The 27,225-nt window shown below is 40.2% G+C and overlaps 6 protein-coding genes across 7 annotated transcripts; 4 read left to right on the forward strand and 2 right to left on the reverse strand.

Moving 5' to 3' along the window:
- The first annotated feature begins 303 nt into the window (after window positions 1-303).
- LOC122616801 (protein ABHD18) lies at window positions 304-3,693 on the forward strand. Its single transcript, XM_043792365.1, has 7 exons — window positions 304-592; window positions 1,594-1,861; window positions 2,202-2,314; window positions 2,371-2,509; window positions 2,569-2,658; window positions 2,722-3,431; window positions 3,493-3,693. Exons 1-7 carry the CDS (start codon window positions 504-506, stop codon window positions 3,614-3,616), a joined length of 1,533 nt encoding a protein of 510 aa, XP_043648300.1. The 5' UTR covers window positions 304-503; the 3' UTR covers window positions 3,617-3,693.
- Window positions 3,694-4,009: 316 nt separating this feature from the next.
- LOC122616240 lies at window positions 4,010-5,239 on the forward strand. Its single transcript, XM_043791626.1, has 4 exons — window positions 4,010-4,149; window positions 4,406-4,602; window positions 4,674-4,929; window positions 4,993-5,239. Exons 1-4 carry the CDS (start codon window positions 4,089-4,091, stop codon window positions 5,172-5,174), a joined length of 696 nt encoding a protein of 231 aa, XP_043647561.1. The 5' UTR covers window positions 4,010-4,088; the 3' UTR covers window positions 5,175-5,239.
- A 63-nt stretch (window positions 5,240-5,302) lies between these two features.
- Window positions 5,303-8,795, reverse strand: LOC122616239 (kinesin light chain). The gene is made up of 6 exons (XM_043791625.1): window positions 8,662-8,795; window positions 6,723-7,349; window positions 6,503-6,623; window positions 5,957-6,436; window positions 5,583-5,888; window positions 5,303-5,521 (listed from the first exon to the last, which is right to left on the reverse strand). Exons 2-6 carry the CDS (start codon window positions 7,322-7,324, stop codon window positions 5,504-5,506), a joined length of 1,527 nt encoding a protein of 508 aa, XP_043647560.1. The 5' UTR covers window positions 7,325-7,349; window positions 8,662-8,795; the 3' UTR covers window positions 5,303-5,503.
- A 428-nt stretch (window positions 8,796-9,223) lies between these two features.
- LOC122617558 (ankyrin repeat domain-containing protein 11) lies at window positions 9,224-11,835 on the forward strand. Its single transcript, XM_043793465.1, has 3 exons — window positions 9,224-9,458; window positions 9,934-11,549; window positions 11,609-11,835. Exons 1-3 carry the CDS (start codon window positions 9,326-9,328, stop codon window positions 11,780-11,782), a joined length of 1,923 nt encoding a protein of 640 aa, XP_043649400.1. The 5' UTR covers window positions 9,224-9,325; the 3' UTR covers window positions 11,783-11,835.
- A 2-nt stretch (window positions 11,836-11,837) lies between these two features.
- LOC122617560 (hsp70 nucleotide exchange factor fes1) lies at window positions 11,838-13,436 on the reverse strand. Its single transcript, XM_043793466.1, has 5 exons — window positions 13,287-13,436; window positions 13,149-13,226; window positions 12,285-12,825; window positions 12,015-12,223; window positions 11,838-11,954 (listed from the first exon to the last, which is right to left on the reverse strand). Exons 1-5 carry the CDS (start codon window positions 13,326-13,328, stop codon window positions 11,904-11,906), a joined length of 921 nt encoding a protein of 306 aa, XP_043649401.1. The 5' UTR covers window positions 13,329-13,436; the 3' UTR covers window positions 11,838-11,903.
- Window positions 13,437-13,532: 96 nt separating this feature from the next.
- On the forward strand, window positions 13,533-27,045 carry LOC122617556 (vacuolar protein sorting-associated protein 13D). 2 transcript variants are annotated; one of them, XM_043793462.1, is made up of 19 exons: window positions 13,534-13,823; window positions 13,885-14,675; window positions 14,891-15,937; window positions 15,993-16,903; window positions 17,111-17,241; window positions 17,379-17,519; window positions 17,583-18,207; window positions 18,261-18,380; window positions 18,445-18,769; window positions 18,836-19,628; window positions 19,684-19,936; window positions 19,999-20,143; window positions 20,204-23,539; window positions 23,603-23,815; window positions 23,873-24,727; window positions 24,788-25,096; window positions 25,155-25,649; window positions 25,707-26,822; window positions 26,945-27,045. In XM_043793462.1, the coding sequence occupies exons 1-19, from the start codon at window positions 13,727-13,729 to the stop codon at window positions 26,993-26,995; spliced, it is 11,754 nt and encodes a 3,917-aa protein (XP_043649397.1). In that variant the 5' UTR covers window positions 13,534-13,726; the 3' UTR covers window positions 26,996-27,045. The 2 variants fall into 2 exon arrangements, with proteins under 2 accessions (XP_043649396.1, XP_043649397.1); XM_043793461.1 differs by having other exon boundaries at window positions 13,533-13,823; window positions 17,379-18,207.
- The last annotated feature ends 180 nt before the right edge of the window (window positions 27,046-27,225 follow it).

Here is a 27,225-nt window from a genome sequence, read left to right on the forward strand (position 1 = left end):
GTTATTAATATTCAATTTTTCAGTTTGTAAATTTTTATTATAGTATTTAATATTTCACTTTGTAAAAATGGGACAAAAATCGATAAAATGACTTTTGTAAGAGCTACAACAATGTTAATATTTTTTTTTTTATCAATTATCATTTGTCCTTTTTTGTATACCACAGTTATAAACAACATATTCTTTTTTATAAAATAAAAAAAGATTTGAATTGTTTCACATTCCATTGTTTCAAATCAATAAAAATTTGTGACACTACCCTGACATAAGAACAAAAATCAATTTCGTATTTTATTATGATTTCATATTAGTTTTCAGATTAGTAGACATTGCTAAAATTTAATACACACAAATTCGTTGCATTTTTTAAATTGGAAGTCTTTTCACCATGGAAGTTTCTACGCAGTTATCGATAGTACAATAAACGTTTTACCATCCCTACCGGACTTATTGTTTATTATTATTTTGGCAAAACAAGAAGCCCCATTTGCCGTTTGCCGAAGATGCCGAGTAAACTAGATAGCTTATATCGGCGCATGCTGATAACGAGGTTCTTCGAAAAGGGATGGGGAAAGCCGGAAAATCTGCGCAAGTAAGTGTTTTATTTAAAATAGAGAATGGCATAAACTAAGTGCTCTCCATACTGATTCTTTACGTAATACTATTATGATTTCAATTTGCTCTAGGTTATTCCAATTGGCGTTAAAGTTCAAATTAAAAGGCTTTTCATCGGTTGGGAAACTCTTACTTATATGTTTAGTTACCAAGATCGTTTTAGTTAAATCAAACACTCCAAGTTTTCTTTATCCGGTGGGCTTTCTTTTCAACAAGTGCAATTGGATAATAATACAATATATATTAGCATATTAATAAAGTATATACACATTTTCATTCCCCAAAGTCTTGTAGATATGCATGTCCCTACTCAGGGCTTTACTAATTTATTGCCAAAATATATAAAAATGTAATTTCACTTATTGTAAAGGTCATCTTAATATAGGGCTATCTTACTACATGCTCTATGTTATCACTAATTCCTCCCAATCACAAATTACCATCCGATAAATAACCAAATTCATCTCACAACATTATAGTCTTATTAATTTGGCAACGTATTGAACTTCAGGTCAACATGTTCTGTTATATTATCGAGAAATTAATTTATGTTCCAAAAAAAGATGTGGTTCTTAAGTTAATTCAGTTTATTGTTTGAAACTTGAGTTTTTCAGAAACCTAAGTATGTAGATTATTTATTTTTATCGTTTTACGATGCCATTGATTTACATTGCAGTGCCCTTCCGCCAGTGGACACTGGATATGACCAGGTTAGTGGTAAATAGAACCTGAGCGAGTGAGGATCATACCAATAGATATTGTTTATCGTTCAGATTTTTAAATTGCCAAGTCGCTTTCAATAACTAAAGCTTTAAAAGTATGAATTATCCCTGAAGTTCAATCAATCACATTTAACTTATTTTGTTTCTCCCAAAAATGCTCATCATATTTTTTTAGTTGCGCAACATAATTTTATTACTTGTACAATTAAAGTGCGTACCCAAATTAATTGTCTCTGCCCACCGACCATTATTTCAGAGTATTTCAGTTCCGAAAGGTGATATCCAGTAGGGAGTCATGTTTCAAGCTAGTGCCCCGCGATTATCCGGTGGAGATTACGAAAAAAGAAATAGGTGCGGAGAGTACGCTGATAGAAGGCAAATTTAAGACCCCCATGGAGCTGCACATGCCCGGAGTTGTGCCAGAAGAGTCCCAGCAGGCGCACTTTCAGTTGTTGATCCCGAATAAGTGGAAAAACGAAAAGCACAAGCCCATATGCATTCATCTGGCCGGAACTGGTGACCATGTGAGTACCATCGCTAGATCCGTGGTCCAACTTCCGAGATTAATGTCTGTTTACTTTCAATAGAGGCCAGACGCCAGGCGACCGGCCTATCAGCATTTAGCTCAAAGTGGGTCCCACCAAAATAGATATTGTTTATTATTACGAAGCCAGTTTTAGAGCCCAGCCTTATCTTTACAATTGATTTGATTTCCCTAATGTTTAAACTCATCTGGTCACAGCTAGCTTAACCCTTTTCGATTCCCACATAGAAACCATTTTGTTTGGGACCATTTTCAGCCATAATTTCATATTATATACCAAATCGAACATATATAAATTGCATAACTTTAAAATATTGCAGTTCTTTTGGCGTAGACGAAATTTTATAGCGAAACCGCTTCTGAAGGACGCCAACATAGGATCCATAATACTTGAGAATCCCTTTTATGGCTCGAGGAAACCAAACAATCAAACGTAAGTCTATTTGGTTATAATGTGTTGTAGGAAATAATGTAAATGTTTTATTTTAGGCGATCCAACCTGCATAATGTGTCTGATATCTTTGTGATGGGTGGTTGCCTCATCCTGGAATGCCTGGTACTCTTTCACTGGTGCGAAAGGAATGGCTTTGGTCCACTGGGCGTCACAGGATTGTCAATGGGCGGTCATGTAAGCTAGTAGCTGTGAAAACCACTAAGAAAGTTCTAAACAATAATCTGTTCTTTTAGATGGCATCACTAGCTGCAACAAATTGGCCGAAACCGCTGGTTCTTGTGCCATGTCTATCTTGGTCCACCGCATCCGCTGTTTTTACAACTGTACGTGCTGCTGTAGTATTGCAAGAATATCGAATTAACATTTATTTATTCCATGTGTTTTAGGGAGTAATGAGCCAGTCCATCAACTGGGATATGTTGGAAACGCAGTACTTCTCTGACGGGCAGTACAGAGAACGGCTATCCAAAATGGTTACTGTGATAGACGATGCATTTTCCGCGGGCCAAAGCTTCATACAGAACTTTAATCAATCTCTGCAAGAGCTGAAGGAGGACATCAGCGATACGAGAAAGATCCACGAAACTGAAAACAGTAACACCTGTGGGGATAAGTACGAGACGCGGGGCATCTGTCCCCAAGAAGACAGTTCCATATTTCTATCCAAGTCTTTGAAGAACACCAAACTTGACTCCGAGAACCTGACCATAGATGCGAAGGATACGCTCAGTCAAAAGGTGGTCATTGAAACGGAAGAACCAACCAAGGATTCGGGCTCGACGTTGACAAACCTCATGAAATTCATTCTGCCCCTGTCTGCGCAAAGCAAATCCGATAAAATAGACATAACCAAGACGAACTGGTGGGAACGGGAGGCGTTGCAGTTCATGCGCGGCATGATGGATGAGTGCACCCACCTGAAGAACTTCTCGGTGCCCTTCGACACCTCCCTGATTATTGCGGTCTGTGCCAAAGATGATGCCTATGTGCCTCGGGAAGGGTGTTCCAGCCTCGAGGACATTTGGCCCGGAGCAGAGGTACGATACTTGGATGCTGGTCATGTGAGCGCCTACGTTCTGCACCAGAAACTATTCAGGTGGGCATACAGTTTTCTCCATATTCCTAAATCGAATTCTAAGCTATTTCTTCTCTTTTAGATCCTGCATTATTGAGGCTTTTGAGAGGGCGAAGGAAATCTATGAAAAGGACGTGGGCGAAGGCCTTAAATGTGATATAACCTACGAGCAGTTGATAAAGACATATGACAAAAATATTCAGTAAATATAAGCTAGAATTAAAAACATTAAAACATAATGATGAATATGTTGCCATTTAAAGAAAAAGTCTAGTAAATTTTACAAAAATGTAGTACTTTATTGGGGGGTAAAGAGTTTTTTGAGTTTGTATACAAAATATTCGAAATAAATTTAATGAATAAATATATAATATAATGTAAATAAATATAAGCGCCATCAAGTTGCGCTAGTAAGCTATCTCAAAAATTGAATTTTCTTCTTTCGCACTACTAATAGCTGAGTAAGGGGTATCCTAAAGTCGAGGAACTCGGATATAGCGTTTCCACCTTTTTAATATATATGTAAATTATTAAAAAAAAACATTTAAAAAAAGTGCCGGTAAAATAAGGCTAAGCTTTTTCATTAGAAGTGAAGAACTTTTCGTTTTCGAAGCTTGGTCACACTGGTTGCTAGCTTTTGTTTTTGTTGACTGAATTAAATAAAGAAATTGCAATATAATGGATCCAGTAGTACTTGTTTTATCCTATGGAGCAGTGCCTCCACTGGAAATAGTCGAAAGTATGTTTAGTTAATCAAATAAGTACCGAAAGTTCAACACGCTCCTTAATTTTGCATTTTGACGTTGACAGCTTTGTTTATTAGCGTTCAAGCCGAGACTTTAAATTTATGAGTAATACATGCTAATTAAATGTTTCCATTTGGTTGACATGAACAGTACGAGTTTATAAAAGTATGAGAGATGGCTTTTGAAAGACTAGATCCCTTATAAGTACTACCAGTTCCAATCTATAAACTTATCTAATGTTCGTTACAGACATTTTATCCGAAGTGAACCAATCGAAGGAGTCAACTTCAACGGAGTGCTCACTGGATTGCTATAAATGCATCATTAAAACCAAGTATTATGACACTTCTATCAACTTAATTCCATTTTCCGGAAAACTGGAAGGTGTTCCCGAGAAAATTCTCCAAGCAACCGAGGCGTTAATCATTTACTTTGACTCAAAAGATGTGAGTGTTTCATTAAAGCAATTATAATAGTATTAGAATATAGAGCATTATTATTTTACCATTACTTGCAGACTTCCTTTATCGACACTATTCCCAAGACGTTAGCGAAGAACGAACAGATTCAGTTGGGGTTTCTGCTAACGTCCTCCACTTCAGATGAAGGTGGATTGTCCTTCGGGGAAATAAAGGAGAAAACGAACTTCTTCTTCGACATCATCACATTGAAAAGCAACGCTGAGAGTGATCCAGATGAACCTGAAAAGGACTACGAGGAAGTTGTAGAGGGCTTAAAGAACGTAGTTTGGTCCAATGTCAAGTTTGGATCTGGTAGGTGTACCCTATGATTTGGATTGAGAAGCCAATAATCCTTTTCGACTTATTGATTTTCAGAGCACAAAGAAGAAATTAATGCGGACGAGCTGGACAGTCAGCTGAAGGACTTTGAAAACTTACTCCTTACTGCGCAAAACCTACGTAACGATACGAGCCTCACTCGAGAACAATTTCTGGATCGAGCTGAGCAGTTTGCCGGTATAGTTTCCTCTATTCTAAACGACAATGATAGCGACTAACTGATACCCAAACTAAGTGTACTGTTTGTTATCATACATAAAAGTAAATAAATTGTAAATTTTAATGTTTGGTCCGTATTATTTGTTTAGTTTCGAAGTTCTAGCCAGTCTAAATACAAACAGGTTTATGTTAAATATATTTGGTTTATTATTAAAAGCGGTACATATTTTTTTTGCCGAAATAACAAGGTATAAAACGTTGTTTATTTGCTAATGTATGCTTGAGAGCTTATGTATATTAAGGAATGAATAAATAAAGTGTGTGTTTGCTGTTAACTTTCAATCATAAACTTAAAGATTCCGTTGTGGGCGATGAACAAATAATATTTTTATGGTTTCGCATTCTTCTGCAACGTGAAATGGTAAGATTAGTAAACTGCACTGAAGTCTTTAGAATTCACAGCTCACCTCCTCGGAGAAGTCCATATCCTCCTTGATTGCCTTCGATCGTCGCTTTTCGTTTGACGTTAGCAGTTGTGAGACCTTCGTTTGTTTAGCTAGATCGTAGGCTTCTTTTTTACTCCGCATTGCACAGTCTTCCAGGGTTTCGGCTGCTTCAAACATGCCTTGACGTCGGTAAAGTGCTCCCAGATTTTTTAGAGTGGTTGTGACTGTGGGCGAATCCACTTTAGCGGCCTTATGCCATCCGCCGTACTCGCCATATGGAGTGTTCTCCCTGTTATCAAATTTGTGCTCTTCACGCTCTTCAGCCACCTGAAAATAATAGTAAGAAATGCTACTTTATAGTAGTTACCAAACAGAGCAGCATAACGCAATATTACCTGCCAAATGGGCTTGTTTTTACTGTCGATGGCGCCAAACTCACGTTCGTGGGCTCGCGTCAAGACCTGCTTATAGAGGATCTCAGCTTCGGTGTATCTTCCTTGCTTCAGATAGCAGCCGGCCAGATTATTTTTTGTCTTGGCCACGTTGGGATCATCGGGACCCAGTTTTGATTCGTAGATGTCGAGAGCTCGCTGGTAGTACTTCTCAACCTCGTCGTATTTGCCCTGATTCTGGCAGAGCAAGGCGAGATTGTTGAGTTGCTTGGCAACATCGGGATGATCCTTTCCCAGGACCTTCTCTCGGATCTCCAAGGCACGCTTGCACAGTGGCTCGGCATCTTTGTACTTGCCACGTTTGCCATAGAGGACGGCCAAGTTGTTCAACGTGGCCGCCACGGCTGGATGGTTCTCGCCCAGAGTTTTGCCTCGAATCGACAGAGCGTCGTTGAGTAAATTGGCGGCCTCCTTATACTTGTTCTGAATGGCATGAGATGTTGTTAATTAATGATTGCATAAATTAAGTTAATCAAAGCGTAGACGCACCTGATCGCGGTACACGAGAGCCAAAATGTTCAGCATGGTTGCTACATCGGGATGGTCGTGGCCGCTTGTCTTTTCGAGATCTTCCAACGCTTGTTTGCAGAGGGGAACGGCTACCTCGTACCTGCAAATACATTAAATTATTGCAATAAAAGTAGAGTTTGTACATGTAGACAACTATGTTGTGGGTAAGGAGTTTTTCTTTTTATGGATGTTGACTTACCTGCCCTGCGATGCATACTGAATGACCAGGTTGTGCAGAGTGCGGAGACGTGCTGGAATCTCGTAGCCGGAAGTCTGGTTGGCAAACTGGCTGGGCGGAGTGGGCGACATGTTGTGTCTATCCTCGTTTTCCTCGTCCGGGAATAGCTCCACCACGGGATCGGTGCGGGACTTATCGCAAGCGTCGTCCTGCTCCTGATTCTCGTCGTACTTCTTCACGGACGCCATGAACTCCAGGTGCTTCTTCTCCTCCTCCAGTTGGGCCACAAGCTGCTCGGATGCCTGGAACTTCTGCTGAGTGTTGGCCAGCTCGTCGCGCAGCCAGGCGTTCTCCTGGTGGAGGCGACGCACCTGTGTCTTAAGCTTGTGCTTCTCGGCCTCGATGTTCTGCAGATGGGATGTCAGGGCCATCATCACCTGGGCCTCGCTGAGGCCCAGTTCGATGTTCTCGATGTTCTTGCGCAGCATGTCCGACTTCTCATTGTCTTTCTGGACCTCGGCGATTCCGTTCATAATCGAAACATGCTCCACTCGCAAGGCTTCGAGGCCTTGAAGGACTGTTTTCGTATTGGTTATTATTTCGTCCTGCGACATTTGCGTCATTTTGCCGATTTTCTCGATTTTCTGTCTGCAAAACACATACGAAATACAGATTAATAGGTGCTTACTACCCGTTGGCTTCTTAGTGTGTAACAATATGAATGAAATTCAAATTAAAAGGTGTTTATCGAGGTATTTGATGTGTTTTACAGCCTGTATGATTTTATAGCTTTGGAGACAATCATTTTAACCGTATATAAAACGATTCAAGCTGCGTTAATCAATACGATGAAAAAGAAAATTCTGAGTGCGCATGTGCGCTGAAAAAGGTGGTTGAAAATCGGAAATGCCGCTTTATTATATTCGCTTTAACGATAACTTTTGGAAACTAACAAAATTATAAAAAGCAAGGAATTAACTTTTCCGATTAGCTTAATTTAAGTATTAGGATGCTTTAGGCTAATCAGAATCTCAGCTCAACAAAATCCAATTGAGTTAGAACGACTTTCCAATTGGAAAATAAGGATTCAAGTGTATTCGATTTATATCGAATGCGGTGCTTGCAAGCCTTTCACTTATTTATTATTTATCAACATAGCCGGTGGAATTTACATAAACATGACACAGGGTTAAAGAGTTTAAAGCGTTTACCATAGTTTTAATTATGGGCGAAAGTTAATTACACTTGGCGTCATGCAATAAGCAAAAAACGAATTGCAAAAGTAGCTGCTTACATCAACTTGCAGAAATTATAGTTTTTCTGCAGACCGCAGCTCTTAGTACCCTAATATAGTATTGTATTTCGTCATTTGCCTTTCGAATTGGAAGTCTAGATTGCGTAAAATAAGATTGTGAGTTGAATTTGAGTGGATTGCTCGATTCTTTATCAAGATCAACAAATGTTGTGATTTCTTTGGTCGGTCAAATGATCGAAAATATTGGGAAATGGTCGGATAGTCAAAGCATTAATATTGCACATGGGGTTACAACACCCCAGCTCACTTATTCCAGTGTATTAAAAAGTGAGTCACTTTATGTACATTATATCCGTGAACACTTAAACATAATAGTTCGTTGCATTAGAGATTGAATTCCGTATTTATCAGGCTATGCGATTACTTCTGACGATGAAATCACCCTTTATTTGTGTCGATTTCTGCCACACGAGATGCCGCCGAGCACTTATCCAACTAGACTTGATTATTTATGTAAAATGGCTCATATTTTCCAGCACAAAACTTTTCTTCAAGTGACAGTCACTTATATTTATGTGCAACATACACACATAAGCACAAGTAGAATTGTTTGTGTGTGCGTGGTTGGAAATTGTCTTTCGAAAGCCAGTTGGAAATGGTTATGCAAGTTATCGCGGAGTGCATTCAATTATTGTAACTTATTACCAGCTGTTTTGCTCTGCAAACTCCTCAAATAATCGAAATAGAGCGTAGATTTTCTATCAAAAATATCTTACACTGCAAAACTTCTAAAATAAAACTGAATGTGACCGTAGCCTGGGCGTTGAGTTTTCTTCGACACGATTAGGTATTCTTGAGCTTTGCAGTAGTGGTTACACTGTCGGGAGCAGAACGCAGTGGAAACGGAACACTATCCAAAAAATGAAAATTCCTTAACAAACGGATAGATTTATAACAATAAGACTTAGTATATTAGTTAAAATGTAGTTTAATTTAGTATAAATATAGTAGAAGTTCAAAAGTAAATTTGAGCAACATGCTGCTTGTAGGCATCAATAAAATGTTTGAAGAGGACAAACAAACATACTTTGGTGGAACAGGTATTGATTTAGTTCAATAATACATAAAATTACAATTTTGAAAACGAATTAAAAGTTTATTTTGAAGTAAATACACAAAAGTATATTAATTAATTTGTTATAAACTTAATGGGTTTGAAAACATCGTTATTATATTAGCAAGCTGGCATATTTTTGTATTCAAGATACGGTCGCACTATTCTTTTTGTAATAAATTTTGCAAGACTTTTTCAAGTCTCTGTTTTTGTTCTATATTTTAATTTTTACCGTATAAAACTGAACAAAAGAGTATGCCACCCCCAAGACCGAAGGGGATAGGATTTAATACAGGAGCTACCCAACCCAGATCGAACTCAAACACGCCAATGTCGGAGAGGCAGCAAATGGCTTTGCTCATCCAAATGACAGCCAACTCGTCGACAGGTAAATATGCAAAAGAATTAAGTAAATACCTAGTTTCCATATGTTTTAAGCAGGGCCTATGGCTTAGTTACATTTACACACACTTGCAAAGCTAAGGACTTTCGCTCTTCGGCTCGAATTGCAATTCATACTGGGGTGCTTCCCTGCATACATATTTACATACGTATACGTACATACATCTAAGAATGTACATATCTACATAAATGTATCTGAGAGCCAGGAATAATGTAAAGTATCCAAAAAACTGGTTTAGCAAAAAACGAAGTGAAAGAAGATTAAGAGATCTAGTAAAAGATGTCTACAAATGCTTACTCATTTAACTAAGCTTAAGTTACTTAAGTTACTTTTCGGTTGTGTTTCCTACAAAGAAAACTAAGAACACCACCGAAAAGATATCATTTTCCTCTCCTACAAGATCTTCCAAACTAAATCACACAGCCGTCAAATGTATTGTATAAGATTCTCGTTCTTGCAGATTCATCCCGCACCAATTTAAAGAAGAATGAATGCAAGAAAGGAGACACAGAGACTGATGAGGGCAGCCTGAATGAGAAGCAAGAGGTCCTGGACACGAAAGACAAATCTTCAGCGGAGGAAAGCAGTAACGATGGTAAAACCAGCGATACCAATCATCAGGGAACTTCGGGTGCCAAGCGCTGTTACTCAGACATAGAGGAGGACTACGAGGAATCTGGCGAGGACGTGAAGAAAAAGAAACGTAAGGACTCGGAGCATGGAAAGGAAGTGAAGGGTGCTTCCCTAAAACTCACCTCTCGCGTCGAGAAAAGTTCCAAGCTAGCTGCAACGAAGGGATCTCCATCAGCAAACAAAAGCAGTGCCTCTAATGCCGAAAAGGAGCAGGCGGAGACTAGTAAGAATGTAGACATTGAGAACGAAACAGAGTGCAGCGATGATTACAAGAGTAACGACAGCCTGTACAACGGAGGACTGAAAGTACCGCCATTGAAAATTGTGATTCCGCAACAGAACTGCTCAATCGACACCGAGGGCAATGTGCTTAGAACTGGCAAGGTGACAGCCTCCCGCAATGCCGCCCTGCCGTATGTGGTCAGCTCCAATAGCGATTCCATTGACACCGTCATAACCAATCAATCTATTAGCCCGCACGAAAGTCCACAGAAGAGCAACAGCATTTGCTCCACAGCCCTGGATGACAAGAATATAAAGCTCTTCAATGACGAAAAGAATCTGAGGGTCCTGCGAAGCTCTCATCGCACTGGAGTGACCAGTGTGGAGCGCAGTTCCAATAACTCCTCCCCGCAAATGCAGAGCAGCTCTCCATCACCAGCGTCATCCAATCATGCCAACGATCCTGCAGATGTAAAGCTCTCCTATAGCAACATGACTTCTAGTCCGATCCCACAAGGCCACCAGTTTGACCAGGAGGCAATCACCAATGTTCCGAGCCCGTCAACGTCGTCGACTTCGTCGTCCAAAGACATAAATCCCTCGAACGTGGAACTCCATCCGCGAAAGCGAAAGATTCGGCCCAAAAACACCGACGACAGTTCGAAGAACTCAAATGCGGCGGATTCCGGTGTCAACTCCGAAGAATCTCACCCCCATGACCATCCCTTCACCAATGGCTTCCAAATGTTCTTAAGCATCCGTCGTCAGATCGAAAAGAAGTGGAAAAGCTTGTATCCGGTGAAGCCAAGACCTCCGCAGGGATACAATGAGTATCTGCTGACAAAGAAATCGTACTTATTAAGGCGCAATGCTGCGATCTCAGTTCCGGACATTCCACGCACTGTTCCACAGGCCATGGAGAGGATCTATCAGGATCAGGAGAAGGCGAGACGGGACTTGATCGAAGCGCACACCGTGGAGAGGGAAAAACTATGCATGAACGTTGAGCAGGAGATAATACGGGTCCACTCGAAGGCGGCCAGGAGCATATCTGGACAGCCGGCGCCCTATTCCGTTTGCACATACTTGAAGGACGACGAGGTCTACAACATGATCACACCGGAGCAGGACGAAAAGGAAAAGAGTGCTCGGTGCCGCTTTAATGGGCGATTGTTACTTAGCTGGTTGCAAGACGTCGATGATAAATGGGAAAAAATCAAGGTTGCTCACCAAAACAAAAACATATTCTTTGCGTATTTTAATTGTTATTTTCTTTCAAGGAATCAATGGTGTTGCGGCATCATAACGAGGCGGAAAGTTTGCATGCCGTGCAGGTGATGGATTGGAATATATTCGCAAAACGAAATAGGCTATGTGACAACCCGATTGAAGTTAATTTGGAGCACGTTCCGATCGTTTCAGTTGGAGACGATTTTGACACATTGCCAACATAACTGACGTATTGAAATTAATGAATTGTTACAAAATTATAAATTTGTAAACTAGAGATACTGTCAAAGCCCTTTTTATTTAACCTATCATTTATGTACGTGAAAAATCGATTTGTTTTTAATGTTAATGTGCACTTAAGTTGTCCACAATATTTCTTGCATAATTAACCATGTCCTGTAAATAAAGTAGGTATGAAATTTGATACATAGCCATAGATATATAAAATAATCTTACTTCACACGTTTCCGACTGTTTGTTTTTGGAAATAATTTGTTCAAGCTTCGACAGGATTTCCTCTCGTTTCTCCGTAGAGAGTTTTAGCTCCGATTCCCGGGAAAGAGACGAAAGTGCAAAAAGAGTAGTTTCTTGCTTGATGTCAAAGTCTTCCACGGGCTTAAGGTTTTCCACTAGCACAGGAAACACGTCTTCCTTAACAAAATCATCTGTTGCGAATGGAAAATTACAGATTATATGTGCTGGCTTATAAATGCTATTTCTAAGTACCTCTGACAGACTTCTCGATTGAAGTTAACGATGCAATAAGAAATGCTGTCTTCACGTAGACATTTAAGTTTGTGGATTTTAGACAGGGTATCAAGGACCTGATACCCTGTATGCGTTTGAACTCTTCATAGCCAGGCTGAAAGTTCCTTATCAGCGATGATATCGCATACAAGGAGCACCGCACGGTGCTCGGATTTGAATGGCTCAAATTCTTTGCAAGTGCAGGGAGGATCTTGTCACTTATGAGGGCGTTCTGGCAAAACACATTATTCTGCGACACTTCAGCGACAGTATTGAGTGCCGATTCCCTAACTTCGTTATCTGAATGCGTTATGTAGCGAAGTAGAGTTGCGGTTCCGCCGAGCTTCACCAGCGTTATGGCATTGTCGATGTCATCGATGTGGCTCCTTATTACATCCAAACTTTCGATTTGGTCGTCCGTGCTGGCCTCCTCGCTATTTAAGATCACTAAAGCTGCTTTCAGAGCCGCCGCAGCATCCACCGTCATGGCATTTAGGGCATTGGCCAAAAACTGAGCCCTCTGAAAGATAAAAGATTTGTAAGTTTACATAGTTCCAAGTTACTATAGTCAATAATTATATTAATATGTACAAAAATAGGTTTCTTATACGTTGTAGAATCGAGGTGCCATAAAAGCACATATATTCCAATTAAATTTGAGTTTTAATTTGAACCTCATTCGGAGGAGCACATGGTCAAATAGGTTCTAGATGATTCGATTGACTCACAACGTAGGACACACTTTTGGAGTATATCTAGTTGAGGTGCTTTGGAAGATGAAGCTTAACACAAAAATGTTTCCAAATATTCTTTAAATACTCTAAATTTTTTGTGTTTACATACCTCAGGATCGTCTGTTTCCGACTTTGGGGCTGCATCTGGATTTGGATCGTGGTGCTGCACCGTATATTTCAGTACATTCTGAGGAATAGTTACATTTTATTGGACTTTTAGAAAAAAAAGTATATCAAAATTACTTACCTGCAAGCTTAAGGCTCCCCTGGGTGCGTTTGGATCGGTCATTTTAGAAATAGTCTCTGTTGCAATCACAATATAATTTTTTGTTTTTGACAATAATTAGTGATGGAATTTCCAGACTATCGCACAAGCCCGATACAATACTTATCAATCAGAAAGCATCATACATACATATTTCAAACATAAATAACACTCACGCCCTACGCAAATAAGACTAATTTATATTAAATTTGTTAATGAAATAAATAAACCTATGAAACCACCTGTTTATTCAACCACAATCCATTTCCACAACCTGTTCCGATTCCAATGGTTCCATTTGTGACTCGGCAATATTTATGCGGTGTAGATAGTCCCCAATCATATGTTTATAGTTTTGGTGTTAGGGAATGAATTAAAAACAAATATTTAATAGGATTAGCGTCAGTGGTTAATAAACAAGCATGTTACGAGACCTGATAACGTGGGTGCTGAATACGTATCTGGGAAAGTATCTGGAGAACTTGAATTCTGCCCAATTGTCGGTGGCCCTGCTTTCGGGTAATGTGATATAATTGTTTATCTTTATTCCGCATCGCATAAACAATATTTTCTCCTGCAGGCGAAGTTGAGCTCGAGAACATACCCATACGCAAAGATGCCCTCCGCTCGTTCAATTTGCCGGTCGAAGTCACCGCCGGCACAATCCGCAAAATCAAACTCGAGATTCCCGTCCGCCAGTTTAGGACCTCGCCATGGTGCATCTCCATCGAAGGCCTGTTCTGCATTATCTGTCCAAAGAACCTGGACAACTGGGACTACGAGAAGGAGAAGGTGCAGGATCTGGAGTACAAGCTGGCCGTTCTGGACACAGCAGAAGCGGGCTGGCGGTCCGAAAAGGGCAAGCAAATGGAGTCCTACTACTTCTCGTCCTACAACAACTGGCTGAAGTACGGCACCAACATGGCCACCAACATCATTGACAACATTGAACTCAAGATATCCGATGTCCACTTTCGCTTTGAGGACATCGTGGACACCGGCAAGAGCAAGATATGCACGGGGATCAAGATCGGATCTCTGACCGCCCAGAGCTGCGACTGTGATTGGACCAATGGGTCTTATAAAATGACCAATAACGAAATGAACTACAAGCTGGTGGAGCTCAAAGAGCTCTCGGTCTACTGGGATCTGTTGCACGAGGACATCAAATGTCAGTCGTACTCCAACCAGGAGATCCTCGAAAAAATGCACTCTACCTGCGAGCTGAGAGCCCACAACTTCATCATCAAACCCATTTGTGCAACGGCCAGGTGGAAGCGCGATAAATGCCAGCAAGTGATACGTACCAAAGACAAACCCAGGGTTTCCTGTGAACTCCTGGTTCCCGAGGTGGTCATAGACATCTCCAAGGTAACTAAACCCAACTTAAACGCACAAAAACATGAATGAGACGTTATTTACTGAGGTCCAAAGTTCATGACGGTTATGTACATATATTTTTACCAACCAAGCCCTAAAATCAACGTGTACACCAATAAACATAGTTGTACTTTCATGACGCTGTTGTTATCATTAAGTTAATTATGCTTATTATATGTTCTGATAAATTATTGTAATATTTCCAGGTCCAGCGACTCCAAATGTTAGATAAGCTCTCAGAAATCCGTCAAGTTAAGGAAGTTCGACAATACAGGCTAAAGCGACCCACTTGCACCGTAGAAAGTAATCCAACCTCATGGTGGAAATACGCCACCATTTGCCATGGATATGACTTTAAGAAAAATGAGGAAAAGTGGTTAATGCTCAAGGAAAATCTTCGTTACATGCTGCTATACAAATCAATTATATTAAATCCAAACGAAAATCTATCCGCTGCAGATAAAGAGTTTAAAGCCTACATCGAGAGCGATAGAAAGATCTCGGATTTAACCATAATGAGAAGGATATGCTTTGAGAAAGTGTTTACGAAAGGTTTTGCCTTTGAATCACAGAACGAGCAGGGAAAGAATATGCTCTTTCATTGGTTTCCAAATTGGATGGGTTGGTATGCAAACAGTCCAAGTACCCCAAATAATGAACAGGATGAATCCCTGAAACATTTGGAAGATGATATTCTCGTTGCGTTGGAAAACTCACTTCAGAACTCTTCTGATTTAAAAAGCGATGCTGTCTTCGGACACTTTTCAATCAAGCTCCTCAAAGGACTGGTTATCCTTCAGACCGAAGATAAATTAAATGATGGCAGAAATAAGTCTATGGAAATGCAATTCAATAACTTCTCCGCCTACCTTCAACTCAGCCCACAGTTAACTTCTTACACTGTGGGCATATCCCTGCAAGAAGTATACTTGATAGACAAAACCAGTAGTGATACGATGCACAATTATTTAATTAAGCCACAAACAGGGAATACAGCTACACCAAACCAAGTAGTAAAGAATGGTCTCCAGGAGGATACCCTTTTTCAATTACAATACGAAAATTGTAATCACTTACGCTTTCAGCTGAACATTAAATCAAAAGGTTTGGATCTTATCTATAATGAGGATGCGATCCAGTGGCTTTTAGATTTCCTGGCCGATTCAAATTCCTATAAATACTCACCGCGCAATAGAGCCACGGAGAAAACTGACTTTATGAAGAACTGGAATCAAATGTTTAGTGGAAATGAGGTGAGCCAGTCATTTTAAATTTTTAAATCCTTAGCTAACTCTTGTTTTTTTTCAGGTAAATCGAAAAATTTGGATGTTTGAAATTGAAATTTTCGCGCCTCGAATAATATTCCTGGAGAACTACAAAGTTAGCAATTCGCTTATGGTTTTGCTGGATTTCGGAAAACTGGAAATGAGGAAAATGGAGGTTAAGAGAGTTATACCTGTGATAGAGTCGGCTGCAACGGAAAACACAAGCGATGACGATGAAACCTATTTGACTCCATGTTCGACTCCGCCTGCATCGGAAAAAAGTGGTTCTGACTCTCCCACGCTGCTTGAAAATCCACAAACGGAGAGCTTTCTGAACAAAAATGTTCAATTGGAGTACGTTTTGCACAATAAGATTTACGATAAATACTTGATCAACTTTACAAACCTTCAAGTGCTGGTTTGCAAATACGAAGAAAGGTGGCAAGCTTGCTTAAAAACATCGTCGAATTTTCATCTGATTGATAAGTTTAATATTAACCTAACGCTCGAGCAAAGGAATATCTTCACCGTCGATCCGGAATATCCATCATTTATGCTCTTTGGCACCTGCCCAACCATATTAATTCACGGGAACGAGGAACTCATAAACAATTGTTGCAACATTATAAAACCCATCATAAAGGCTTCAAAGGAAATGGAGAACATTTACCGAGGAGGCAACACGATTTACGCAAGCGAAAGAATTAAAAACCTTGCGGAAGACGATAGAAGCCGAGTCGTCATAGAGTTCGTAATGGACCAACTGGTGATCGAGATGCAATCGACCGAAAGGAGTATTGCTGAGCTCCAAATTATTGGCGCACGAGCTGGACTAACAAAAGAACCGCATGAGACGAATATTTCCATGTCGGTTCACGGATTACTCTTAGTAGATGCCATTCAGTCTTTCGGTCCCGATTTCGAACTTTTGGTGGCTAGTCATCGTCATGTCGGGTATGTACATATTTGGAATCCATGCCAAATGCTTGATAGAATGCTTTTCTTTTCGCCCCTTCGCTTAACAAAGATAATTCTTATTTCGTTATTTAATATTATTTATTATACCGACTTTAAATATTTTTGTCTGTATGCATCTTGTCTGTGCCTTGCACGCCAAATTGTTAAATTTTAATGGTCTCGAACTATTTATGCATTTTATAGAATGGATAGTTTATCTGGCAGCCTAAAACATAGTGCAATTGTTTCGCCAACTTCGCCTGGATCGCCAAATTTTTTTGATAGGGCTACTAGTCCGCACATGATTACAAAAGCAGTTCAAAATATTAAAATGGGTATGTACTATGTAAGAAGAGAAACCCTTTTTCATTTCCATTGCGCGCTAACTGCATACTAGCAATCCCAGATTGCTATTTAAAAGCCTTGCTTTAAGCTAGTTCCTAATAATACATTTGATTATGAACATTTCTAGGAGATAGATCCACAGAATTCTGCGACGATGAGGACTCAACAGCGCTCATCTCGGTTGACATCAAAATTGTTCCACCCAACGAAAGCAATTCAATGCAACAGCACACCACAAACATCACATTCAACAGCTTGGACATAATTGGTAGGTGTAATGCACAATATTATAACCCAAGACCTATAACTATTTCCAACGTATTTATTTCAGCCAATCAGGACACTATTCTTGAAATTCTAAACTTCGCTAAAAGAACCCTTCTAGCACAAAATATCTTTCCAAGCGAAAGTCCTGAACCACCACAGGAAGCAACTGAAGCACCAGTTGATGTGGTTGACCAAGTTGATCATAGGAATCATAACGAGATATTCTTTGATTTCTTCCGACTAAATATTCTGCTTTTGTACACCATCAAGAGGGACAAATTTAATGTTGGTCGAAAAGTTGGAACTGTTACGCTGACGGAAGCTAAAATCAATGCATCGTTTCAATCGGACTTAAAAATTCTCGGATCCCTTGGTGGAATACAAGTTATCGACATTACTTCTGAAGCGTTTTGCCATCCAAGAATTCTTTCTGTTGGCCGCGATCAAATTTTGAGAGCTTCCGACACAAATAAGCAAACTGTTCTTAGTCAGCTTTCCAATGAAATATACTCAAATAATTACAACGAGGAAAAGAGCGACGAAAGTGATGCAATAGGTTTTCAAAGCCACTGGAGTGACAAGACTACTTGCACTTTCCAAATGCGAATGGCATCGGCTTCATATACTCATTGTCCCAGGTTTTTGCGGGATGTAAATGCGTGCATAACGTATTTTAAGAGGAGCTTGCGGTGAGTAAATGTATGCGTTTAAAATACATCTTAAGCCTTTTCAATATTTACAGAGAATTCGCCACCTCCATTGGTAATAAAGCTACAGATATGGCCAAGGAGTTTGTGCAACAGGTTAGGGCAGTCGAGCAAATTGGACCAGTTTACCCACAGCGAAATCGCCAGGACAATTGGTAATAATAATAATAATAATAAGCTCAAAATCAACCAATTCAAACCATAATTTGTTTATTCCAGGCTTGATATAATAATCAGTAGTCCCATAATCATTCTGCCCATTTCGAACACAAGTACAAATGTTTTGATAGCCAATTTGGGAAAGATAAGTTGCTCCAATGCAGTCAAATGCGATTCGGATGACTTTAACGAGTCCTACACAATTGAAATTAAAAACACATACGTATACTCCTTGAACATTGATGAAGGGGAGTATAGTTTCAATGTTCACCCTGCCAAAAATAAGGACGCAATTCCCATATTGCATGACACAGCAATTACCTTGCATCTTTATGCCGGATACAGTGACGACAATGATGAAGACAAACAACTAAATAGATTCTCAGTATGTAATAATTACAATATTTAAAATTTTCTAATTTTAAACAACTTTTATGTCTTTAAATCACAGATAAAAGGAAGTATGGTTGAGGCCCTAAAAGTATCGCTTAACCGGAAACAATATGAGTTACTTTTGGAATCCATTCGGTACGCAACTAATTTCTCAAATGAGGTTTTAAATGAATCGGAAGATCTGGACCAAAACGGAGATATTGAACCCACTTCGAATAGTGATGACGAATCCATTATAAGCACAACTATTCAGTTCTCAGTTCCCGTATTTCAAATTAACCTGCAGAATGAATATCACAATGATTTGATAAATTTAACATTTAAAGACTTTAATGTAAAACATGTTTCGAAAGGATTTGACAAGGATGTGGAAGTCGTATTGAAGTCGGTGCTAATGGAGGATCTAAAGTCGGATTTAACATCACCGTTTAGAAATATGGTGACTTCTGTGGATCTTGAACAGAAGATTAAGAAAAATGAAATGACATCCTCTTCGTGTCCTGACCTACCGAGCTATTGTAACTCACTAAAAAACCGATCCAGCTCCGTTCCTTCCTGCTTCTACAATCACATGCAGGTTAAAGTCTTTGGCGGAGACAAAAAGCATACATCGTGCAACAAAAATGAGCTGGGCAGAAAAAAAGAAAGTCAAACTTTGGTGATTTACAAATCCCATACCGGAAGACCCGCTCAAAATGGTAAACTGGAGCAAACAAGTTCCATTCAATTTAATTGCTTGAATTTGGCCATTTGCGTTGAGCGTTGGTATACTATATTCGACTTCTTTGGACTTGTTTCCGTTGAAAACTTCAATGAAAAGTACCCGGAGGAGAAGAAACTCGTTGAAAAACGTGAGTGCTGATGGGAAAAATTGATTATAATTATAACAAATATTATTTATTGTAGATATTGACAAACTTTGTAGTAAGCTGAAGGTGTCTATAAGGAGCTTCAACTTTACATTGATTCGGAATGAGTCCCTCTTATCCAGAGTCAATGTGTCCAATGCTGTATTCATGATTCTTCAGGACCCCTTCTCCAAAATCGTTGAAGGCTGCTTGGGATCCGTGTCTGTTAATGATCTTACCAAATACGGAAACATTTATAAACAGAAGTTTAGTACGAGTGGCACGGAAGCTTTGAACTTTGTTTATAAAAAGTAAGGCTAAATGAAACACTTGATTCCTCCCAAATAAATTATTTCTTTCTTTGTCCTGTCAGAAAACTCGTCGATCTGGATGCATTAAAGACTTTGGACACCGACTCAACCCTGAGAATTAACATGTCTGCAGTACATTATATACACACAAAGCGTTTTTCAACTGAACTACATGTTTTTGTTAAAGATCTACTGCAATTGCAAACGGTAATATCCAGATACTTTTATGTGGTCTCTATCTTTTTAATTCATTTTTTAATCTTTTAGCCTGTTATAAGAAAACTGAAGAAACATGGAGGTGAACAGAATATGCGTCCATCGAAAATGAAGCTAGTGATTCAAGCAGACTCTCCAGTTATAGTGCTTCCATCGTCCTATAACAGAAATGAAGTTATAATCGCATACCTTGGACAGTTTTCTCTGAAAAATAGTTTCCATTTTGCCAGTGACAACAATATAATAAGCAAAACGAGTGCACCGCAAAGCAAAGATGAAATCCTGGATGTAATGCGCATCGACCTGGTCAATATAAACCTATTCTCCGGAGAAAGAAGCTCAATGAAGGCTAAAGCTGATCAGGAGAAAAATCGAATTATTATCGCTGATATGAACTTTCTACGATTGGGTCAGCCGTTCTTTAATGAGTCGTGCTTCCTTCACCTGCAGTTGGAGAGAAACCTTTCGGCAGATGTTCATCGCGTCTGTCCAGACATCAGTGTTCAAGGAACCTTCTCCAAATTGAGCGGCATCATCAATATTCAGCAATACAAACTGATTCGAAGTTTTTTGAACAACAATATTGGAGAACAAACCGATGATATTTACATGAACTACCACAATAACAGTTGCACATCTATTGAACGTCTCTCTACCATTAACCTTTTACCAAAAACTGAAGTGTCTAAAATAGTGTCCATTCTAATTTCGATTCGAATTTTACTGGAAGACGTGTCACTGCTCCTGGCTTTGAATACTTCACAAAGTTCTGCTCTAGAACCTTTGGCATGTATCCACTTTTTGAAATCCACTCTGGAAATCGACTTGTTCAGCGACGGTTCACAGGATATAGATCTAATATCGAGCAACATTCTGATTGTTGACGAAAGGAATGAAAGCGACAAGAGCAACGGAAATGTGTTCAAAAACATATTAGAGCCGTCCAAAAAAGAGGTGCGTGTCGAGAATTCCGTGCAGGTCGAAATCCATTGCAGGAAAAAAGCCAACTTCTCCAAGTACACAATAATGCTCAATAACATGAGAGTGTTTGCTCTCTTCAGTTTTCTGGATCAGTTAAAATCATATTTGCAAGAAGACTCACCGGCACCAGTAGTAAATAATGTGGCAAATCAGATAACTCAAAAGCCTCCGACCGACACTAGCATTTCCACAGAATACGTGGTAAATATTACAGATTCGGAGATTATATTCGCAGAGGAATGCAGTCGCCTGGACTCGAATGCAATCATTTTGAAAAGTACAACTGTCATTTGTTATAAGCCGAATAGCAATATTGTGCCTCTATCCTTGGACATTAACCACTTGGAAATATTTTCCTGCACCCTGGACGCCGAAGAGGAAAGTGCTTTGTCCATAATCGATCCCTTCACGTTGATTATAGAACTGCGGAGTAATTGCTTGCACATACTAATTCAAAAACATCTAAATATTCGACTTTCTTATGTGGATGTTAAATTGTTTTCGAGAATGGCGCAACTGCTGCCCACACAAACATCGCGATCGAAGAACGTTATATCCAAGGCTGATTCGGATCTGGAGAAGGTGGCCCCGCTCGTGGCGATGGGCTTCGAGCTTTCCGACTGCCTGTACGCCATGCAGGTAAATAATTGGAGGATCAACGACGCTGCCATTTGGCTGTCCCAGCAAAAACAGAACACCCACCGAAATCCCGCTCTGGAAATGAAAACCGCTGTGGTGGACGCCAGTCTCATATCGGTGTTCATAATTGATGATTGCATGGACGCAGATGTGCCACTGCTAGAGGTTTCGCTCTCGAAGTTCCTGCTCAACTTTACTTTCCAAACCCAGGATCCCAATCCCAAGGAGACAAATATTCGACACTATAGCTTGGGTAATATCGACACAGAAGTGTCCGTGAACTATTATAATCGTCGTCTGAGTGGATGGGAGCCAGTGGCAGAGACGTGGGAGTCCAATTTGAAATGGAAGTACACCAAGGGTCACCTGGATAACAAAAAGCGATTTGAGATTGGCGTTTCCAGCAAGCAGATGCTTAAGTTGAATGTGACATCCACATTTATCGAACTGTTTCACATGGTTCGGAACAACTGGACAAACGATTTCAATGACAATGCAGCTAAGAACTTTAGACAACGTTCGCCATTTATTCCCTTCGCCCTTCAAAACCTCAGCGGAACACCACTTCTATTTAAACCGATTTACGCCCCACTTGGCGATTTGACGTGCTCCGACTTACAGCAGTTTGAATTGATTAAGAACTGGTACTCCGTGCAGCCCAACGAAACCAAAACATTTGATTTCAGCCAGAAAAGTAAACTCAGACACGTGCACTCTCACCAATTGAATCTACACCAGATTTTCGTACAAATCCACGGCTGGACATTGATCGGACCCATATCGGTGGACAAAGTGGGCATGTTTTTCCGAACCACAAAATTGGACTCGCAGTTTTTAACGAAAAGCCGGATAGTTTTCGATATATCCTTGATTGGATCTGCCCAGAAGCTCATCAAAGTGAAGTCATCGTTGGGCGTGATAAACAAAATGGATCGGAATGTATTCCTGAAAATGTCCTTGAAGGGCACTCACAGCGATGGACTGAGTTCAATAAGTGTTATAAAACCCAATGACGAACTATCTGTGCCGCTCAAGTTTATCGATGCCTCATTATATGTGGCACATAATACGAGTGAGAGCGACGCCTATGATGACACTGGTTTTAGCAATGAGGAAATCTTGTGGAAAGCCTGCGCAAAGGAGGACACTCGGCAGCTTCTGTTTGGCTACGATAATAACAAGAGTGTAGTGTACACTTTGGTGAACATAAGCAGGGAAATATCTCACCTTAAGGAACAGAATCTACCGGGTCACAAGATTACGCTTCTGCCACCACTAAAGATAAACAATATGCTCTGCTGTGACCTGATGTTCAAGATCCATGAGCATGCCACCGGCAGAATAAACTCATCGGAAAGTGTTAACATCTACAACGTCAATATTTACCAGTCCCTGAACCTGAGCATCACACTGGACAACTTTCAGCTTTCTGGCCAACTTAAGATACCCGTGAACCACAAGGGCGTTATAGAACCGAAATTGAAATTGTTTGACATTAAAAAGAGGGAGCTGCACTTGCGCGTCTCCATACAATCGGTGCAAGGCAAGGGAATGGAACTTTATATCAGTGCTCCTGTTTGGATAATCAACAAAACAGGACTTCCCCTCATTTATAAACAAGAAGGAACCAATCATACAGCAGCTGGGCAATTCGAGGAGCACGAAACTGCGCGGCAAGTGGCACCTCTAATGTTCTCATTTTCGGACCAGGAAGGATCTCCGGCACTGGTGCTGCGATTGGGAAATGCTTATGGCTCCAACAATTTGGTATGCCTAAATCTAGCTTAATATTATTTTCATTTAACTCTGTATTATTAATTTATTATTCAGTGGTGCAAAAGTTTTAGTACGCACAAGGATTTAGCCGACAGGGATTTGCGTGCAGAAAACACAAGGGGAAGCTATGCGATTGGTATCAGCGTCAGGAGGGGCAGAGGACTCTATGCTTGTACCACCTTTGTGACGCTGTCTCCCAGATTCCATCTGCACAATCGCAGTGGCTTTAAGCTGGAGTTTATGCAACTCTGCGACATTGCTAACTATGTGAGTTGTAAAATTACCACGAAAATCAAGCTAATGTCATGTATAATATTATTCCAGGACCGTCCGGATCCGCGTAAGATTATATCAGCACCTATCGATTGCAACTTCGCTTTCCATTGGCCCAACTGGGATCAGGAGCAGATTATTTGCGTACGAATTCCGGAGATCGAGTGCTGCTGTTGGTCAAAGGGAATTCCCATTAGGGATGTGCAAAGCTTGTACATCAATGTGCGAAATGAGTGGGGAGAAATGTTTTTCCTTCGATTGGAAATCATCTCAAAGGATGCTACTTTCATACTTTTATTCACCGACGCACGAACCTTACCACCACCGATTCGAATTGATAATTGTTCGGAAGTTGTCATCAATTTCTCACAGCTGCGATCGAAGCCCGTTTGGATTACGCCAGTTAGGCCGCAATCCTCCTTATCCTATGTCATGGATGATCCATTGGGTGAACAGATTTTGCTTATGGAGGCACCTGGAGGAAACATGATAGAGTTCCCGATCAACAACAAAAACAACACTAAGCATACATTAACGTACACCAACTTCATTTACATCGCATTTCAAGGAACTTTTGAGCGATCGAATGAGGAGGAAAACACGCACAGGCAATTGGTGTTGGGCGTACGTGGTAAGAAGGTTGTGATAGTTGAGAAAAACTCGGGCGATCGCTCGCAATTGTGGCTGATGAACTCGAATGGCCAATTGGAGCATGAAGGATCCACTCCACCGATTCAAACGAATGATGCGAATGCAGTGCGACTTGTACTGGATTTGGAGAAGGCACCGAATCCCATGGAGTTCACCAACTTGGTGGTCCGAACACCCAACAAGCAACGAGTTACAACGCAGACATGGAGATTTGAGAATGGCCGATTAATGTGCCACGCCAACATGTGTGTTCAGGTAAGGATTTGCTTCAGTTTATTGAAAGGGTATTTGTACGCAACATTGTTTACTTTTTAGTCTCGTTTTGGGGAGAGCGGTCTGAAGCCGAACTACGATGCAGTTGTGGGCCGAACGGAAAATAAATCAAGCTCCAGTAAGCAAATACCGATCGGGCAACACATTGTGGCACAGAAACTAAGGCCTGGATCGGGTCAGCTGGAGCTTTCAACGAGAATGGATGGACCCATATCCACGATCGAAATATGTGATATTAAAATTAAACAAAATTCAGTATTCTTAACACCCGACTTACTATGGATGCATGCGTCTCTGAATAATAGGCAAATTACGGATAACGGAAAAGTATCATTTGTGCATGAGTATCTGGTGAGTAAAACTATTAAAATTTCTAAAGTATAAAAATCTAAGGTTTATAACGTTGTAGATCAATGTGGAGCTCGTTAAGGGAATCGGTATATCCATCATAGCTCGTAAGCCTTGTGAAGAAATTATGTTTATCAGCCTCGATAAAATAAACTGCGATATAGTGCAGAGTGCTTTGGAAAATTCCTTAGATCTGAACATTGCCTATATACAAATCGATAATCAATTGCTGGATGCAGCAAGTCCAATTGCGTTGCACACGCAAACTTCGAATGAATACGATGCAATTCAAAATGCTGTGGTTCTCAAACTGAAAATGTTACCTTCCCCCAATAAGAACGCAATCATTTTCAAGTACTTAACCCTGGATTTGAAGCCCTCAACTGCGAGTCTGGAGGAGAAACTGATACTTAAAGTGGCTTCATTCCTGGGTTATGGCAAGATCAACCGCCAGAACTTAAGTGTACAATACCAATTTGAGAACACAGATGATAAACCTATTCTGCAGGATATGAAGAGATACTATTTTGAAAGTTTATGTATTGGCCCCACACAGGTAATTTTGTAAGATGGAATATTAAAGGTCTTATAAAACTCAAATATCTCTTTAAAGGTTCGTGTTTCAGCATTCACGTCTTCAAAGTTGCCGGTGGAATTGCATGAAACCAAAAAGGCACTTGGACTCACTCTTATAAAATTCGAAGATGCCTTGATTGAGCTGGACAGGTATTCGGATAGATTGCACTTTCAGACAATGGACGTTTATCTGAAGGAAATGAAGAAACACTACGTCAACCAAGTCAAATGGCATGCGGCTGCAATACTGGGCAGTGTCGATTTTCTTGGAAATCCATTGGGATTTGCCAACGATCTTTCTGAAGGTGTATCTGGACTGATTTTTGAGGGCTCTGTCAAGAGTTTGGTGAAAAATGTTACGCATGGCATATCGAATTCGACGGCGAAGCTAACAGAAACGCTGTCCGATAGCCTGGGAAAGGTTGTGCTGAATGATCACGACAATGAGACGAGGCAACGCATTCTGGAACTGCAGTCCAATACATCCGGAGGTCACCTTGCAGCGGGTCTGAAGGGACTGGGATTTGGATTGTTGGGCGGAGTGACGAGTATTGTCCGACACACTTACGATGGTGCCCAGGCCGATGGCGTTCCTGGCTTCCTCAGTGGACTGGGAAAGGGCTTAGTGGGCACTGTCACCAAACCAATCATTGGAGTATTGGATCTGGCTTCGGAAACTGCAAGTGCGGTTCGAGAAACAAGCCGAGATAGTCACAGAAATGCTCCAGAAAGGAAAAGACTTCCCAGATGTGTGACTGGTGCTCCTGGCGGTCTTTTGCCATTGTATTCCAATCGCCAAAGCAAGGGACAACAGTATCTGTACCTTATCAATCAAAAAAACTTTTCGGAAAAGATCATTTCATACGAACCCAATCTGTGGAGCGACAAGCAGGCTAGATTGCGCTTACTAGTTTCTACCGAATACGTACGAATATTTTCACTAAGCGACAGCAACCCAACCATTGTGCTTGAATGCCACGTTAGTGAGATCCTTTCGTGCCATCCACTGGTTACTAATGCCGGCACAACGCCATCTACGAGTAGCAGGGCGTCAGCGAGTCACTACATCGAGATATCCACCAATCTTCCAAAAATTACCAGGCCGAGGATTCGGTGTCGTTCTGAGGAATGTGCCGAGGCAGCATCAAGATGCGTAAGTAAAAATCTTTATTTAATTATTTATTTTGATCTAAGCTCTAAAATTTCGTTTATCGTATAATTTATTTAATTTTATAAATTTTGAAATGATTATCACATACTTGTTATTTTTTTTAGATAAACTACGCTAAGAGTGTCTTTGATGAACGTGAACATGCCGTTTTATAAAATGCAATAAGCCGGTTCGTGATAATAAACAAAAACCTTTTGACAACAAATGTTACATTTTATTTTCTTTGGCAATTAGTGCTATTTTATTTTCAAGTAGTAAGTAAAATAAACATTTACGAAATAATGAATATTCTATGGTGTAATATAAATCAAGGATCAAAAAGTGATCAAAACGGAATACTTTAAACATATAGTATTACGTTCATTCATTGTAGGATAAAATGACC

Source organism: Drosophila teissieri, chromosome 3L (genome assembly GCF_016746235.2).
Source record: "Drosophila teissieri strain GT53w chromosome 3L, Prin_Dtei_1.1, whole genome shotgun sequence".
Classification (NCBI taxonomy): domain Eukaryota; kingdom Metazoa; phylum Arthropoda; class Insecta; order Diptera; family Drosophilidae; genus Drosophila; species Drosophila teissieri.

Coding starts and splice junctions, on each gene's coding strand:
- LOC122617560 (XM_043793466.1), bottom strand. CDS start 13,328: ATGACCGATCCAAACGCACCCAGGGGAGCCTTAAGCTTGCAG. Junction 12,826..13,148: donor CGGAAACAGACGATCCTGAG/GTATGTAAACAC, acceptor TTTATCTTTCAG/AGGGCTCAGTTTTTGGCCAA. Junction 12,224..12,284: donor AATCGAGAAGTCTGTCAGAG/GTACTTAGAAAT, acceptor CATTCGCAACAG/ATGATTTTGTTAAGGAAGAC.
- LOC122616240 (XM_043791626.1), top strand. CDS start 4,089: ATGGATCCAGTAGTACTTGTTTTATCCTATGGAGCAGTGCCTCCACTG. Junction 4,603..4,673: donor TTTACTTTGACTCAAAAGAT/GTGAGTGTTTCA, acceptor CATTACTTGCAG/ACTTCCTTTATCGACACTAT. Junction 4,930..4,992: donor CAATGTCAAGTTTGGATCTG/GTAGGTGTACCC, acceptor ATTGATTTTCAG/AGCACAAAGAAGAAATTAAT.
- LOC122617558 (XM_043793465.1), top strand. CDS start 9,326: ATGCCACCCCCAAGACCGAAGGGGATAGGATTTAATACAGGAGCTACC. Junction 9,459..9,933: donor GACAGCCAACTCGTCGACAG/GTAAATATGCAA, acceptor TCGTTCTTGCAG/ATTCATCCCGCACCAATTTA. Junction 11,550..11,608: donor ATAAATGGGAAAAAATCAAG/GTTGCTCACCAA, acceptor TTTTCTTTCAAG/GAATCAATGGTGTTGCGGCA.
- LOC122616801 (XM_043792365.1), top strand. CDS start 504: ATGCCGAGTAAACTAGATAGCTTATATCGGCGCATGCTGATAACGAGG. Junction 1,862..2,201: donor TGGCCGGAACTGGTGACCAT/GTGAGTACCATC, acceptor AAAATATTGCAG/TTCTTTTGGCGTAGACGAAA. Junction 2,659..2,721: donor CATCCGCTGTTTTTACAACT/GTACGTGCTGCT, acceptor CATGTGTTTTAG/GGAGTAATGAGCCAGTCCAT.
- LOC122616239 (XM_043791625.1), bottom strand. CDS start 7,324: ATGACGCAAATGTCGCAGGACGAAATAATAACCAATACGAAAACAGTC. Junction 6,624..6,722: donor CAGTATGCATCGCAGGGCAG/GTAAGTCAACAT, acceptor ATGTATTTGCAG/GTACGAGGTAGCCGTTCCCC. Junction 5,889..5,956: donor AAAACAAGCCCATTTGGCAG/GTAATATTGCGT, acceptor TATTATTTTCAG/GTGGCTGAAGAGCGTGAAGA.
- LOC122617556 (XM_043793461.1), top strand. CDS start 13,727: ATGTTACGAGACCTGATAACGTGGGTGCTGAATACGTATCTGGGAAAG. Junction 15,938..15,992: donor AAATGTTTAGTGGAAATGAG/GTGAGCCAGTCA, acceptor GTTTTTTTTCAG/GTAAATCGAAAAATTTGGAT. Junction 19,629..19,683: donor GAAGAAACTCGTTGAAAAAC/GTGAGTGCTGAT, acceptor TATTTATTGTAG/ATATTGACAAACTTTGTAGT.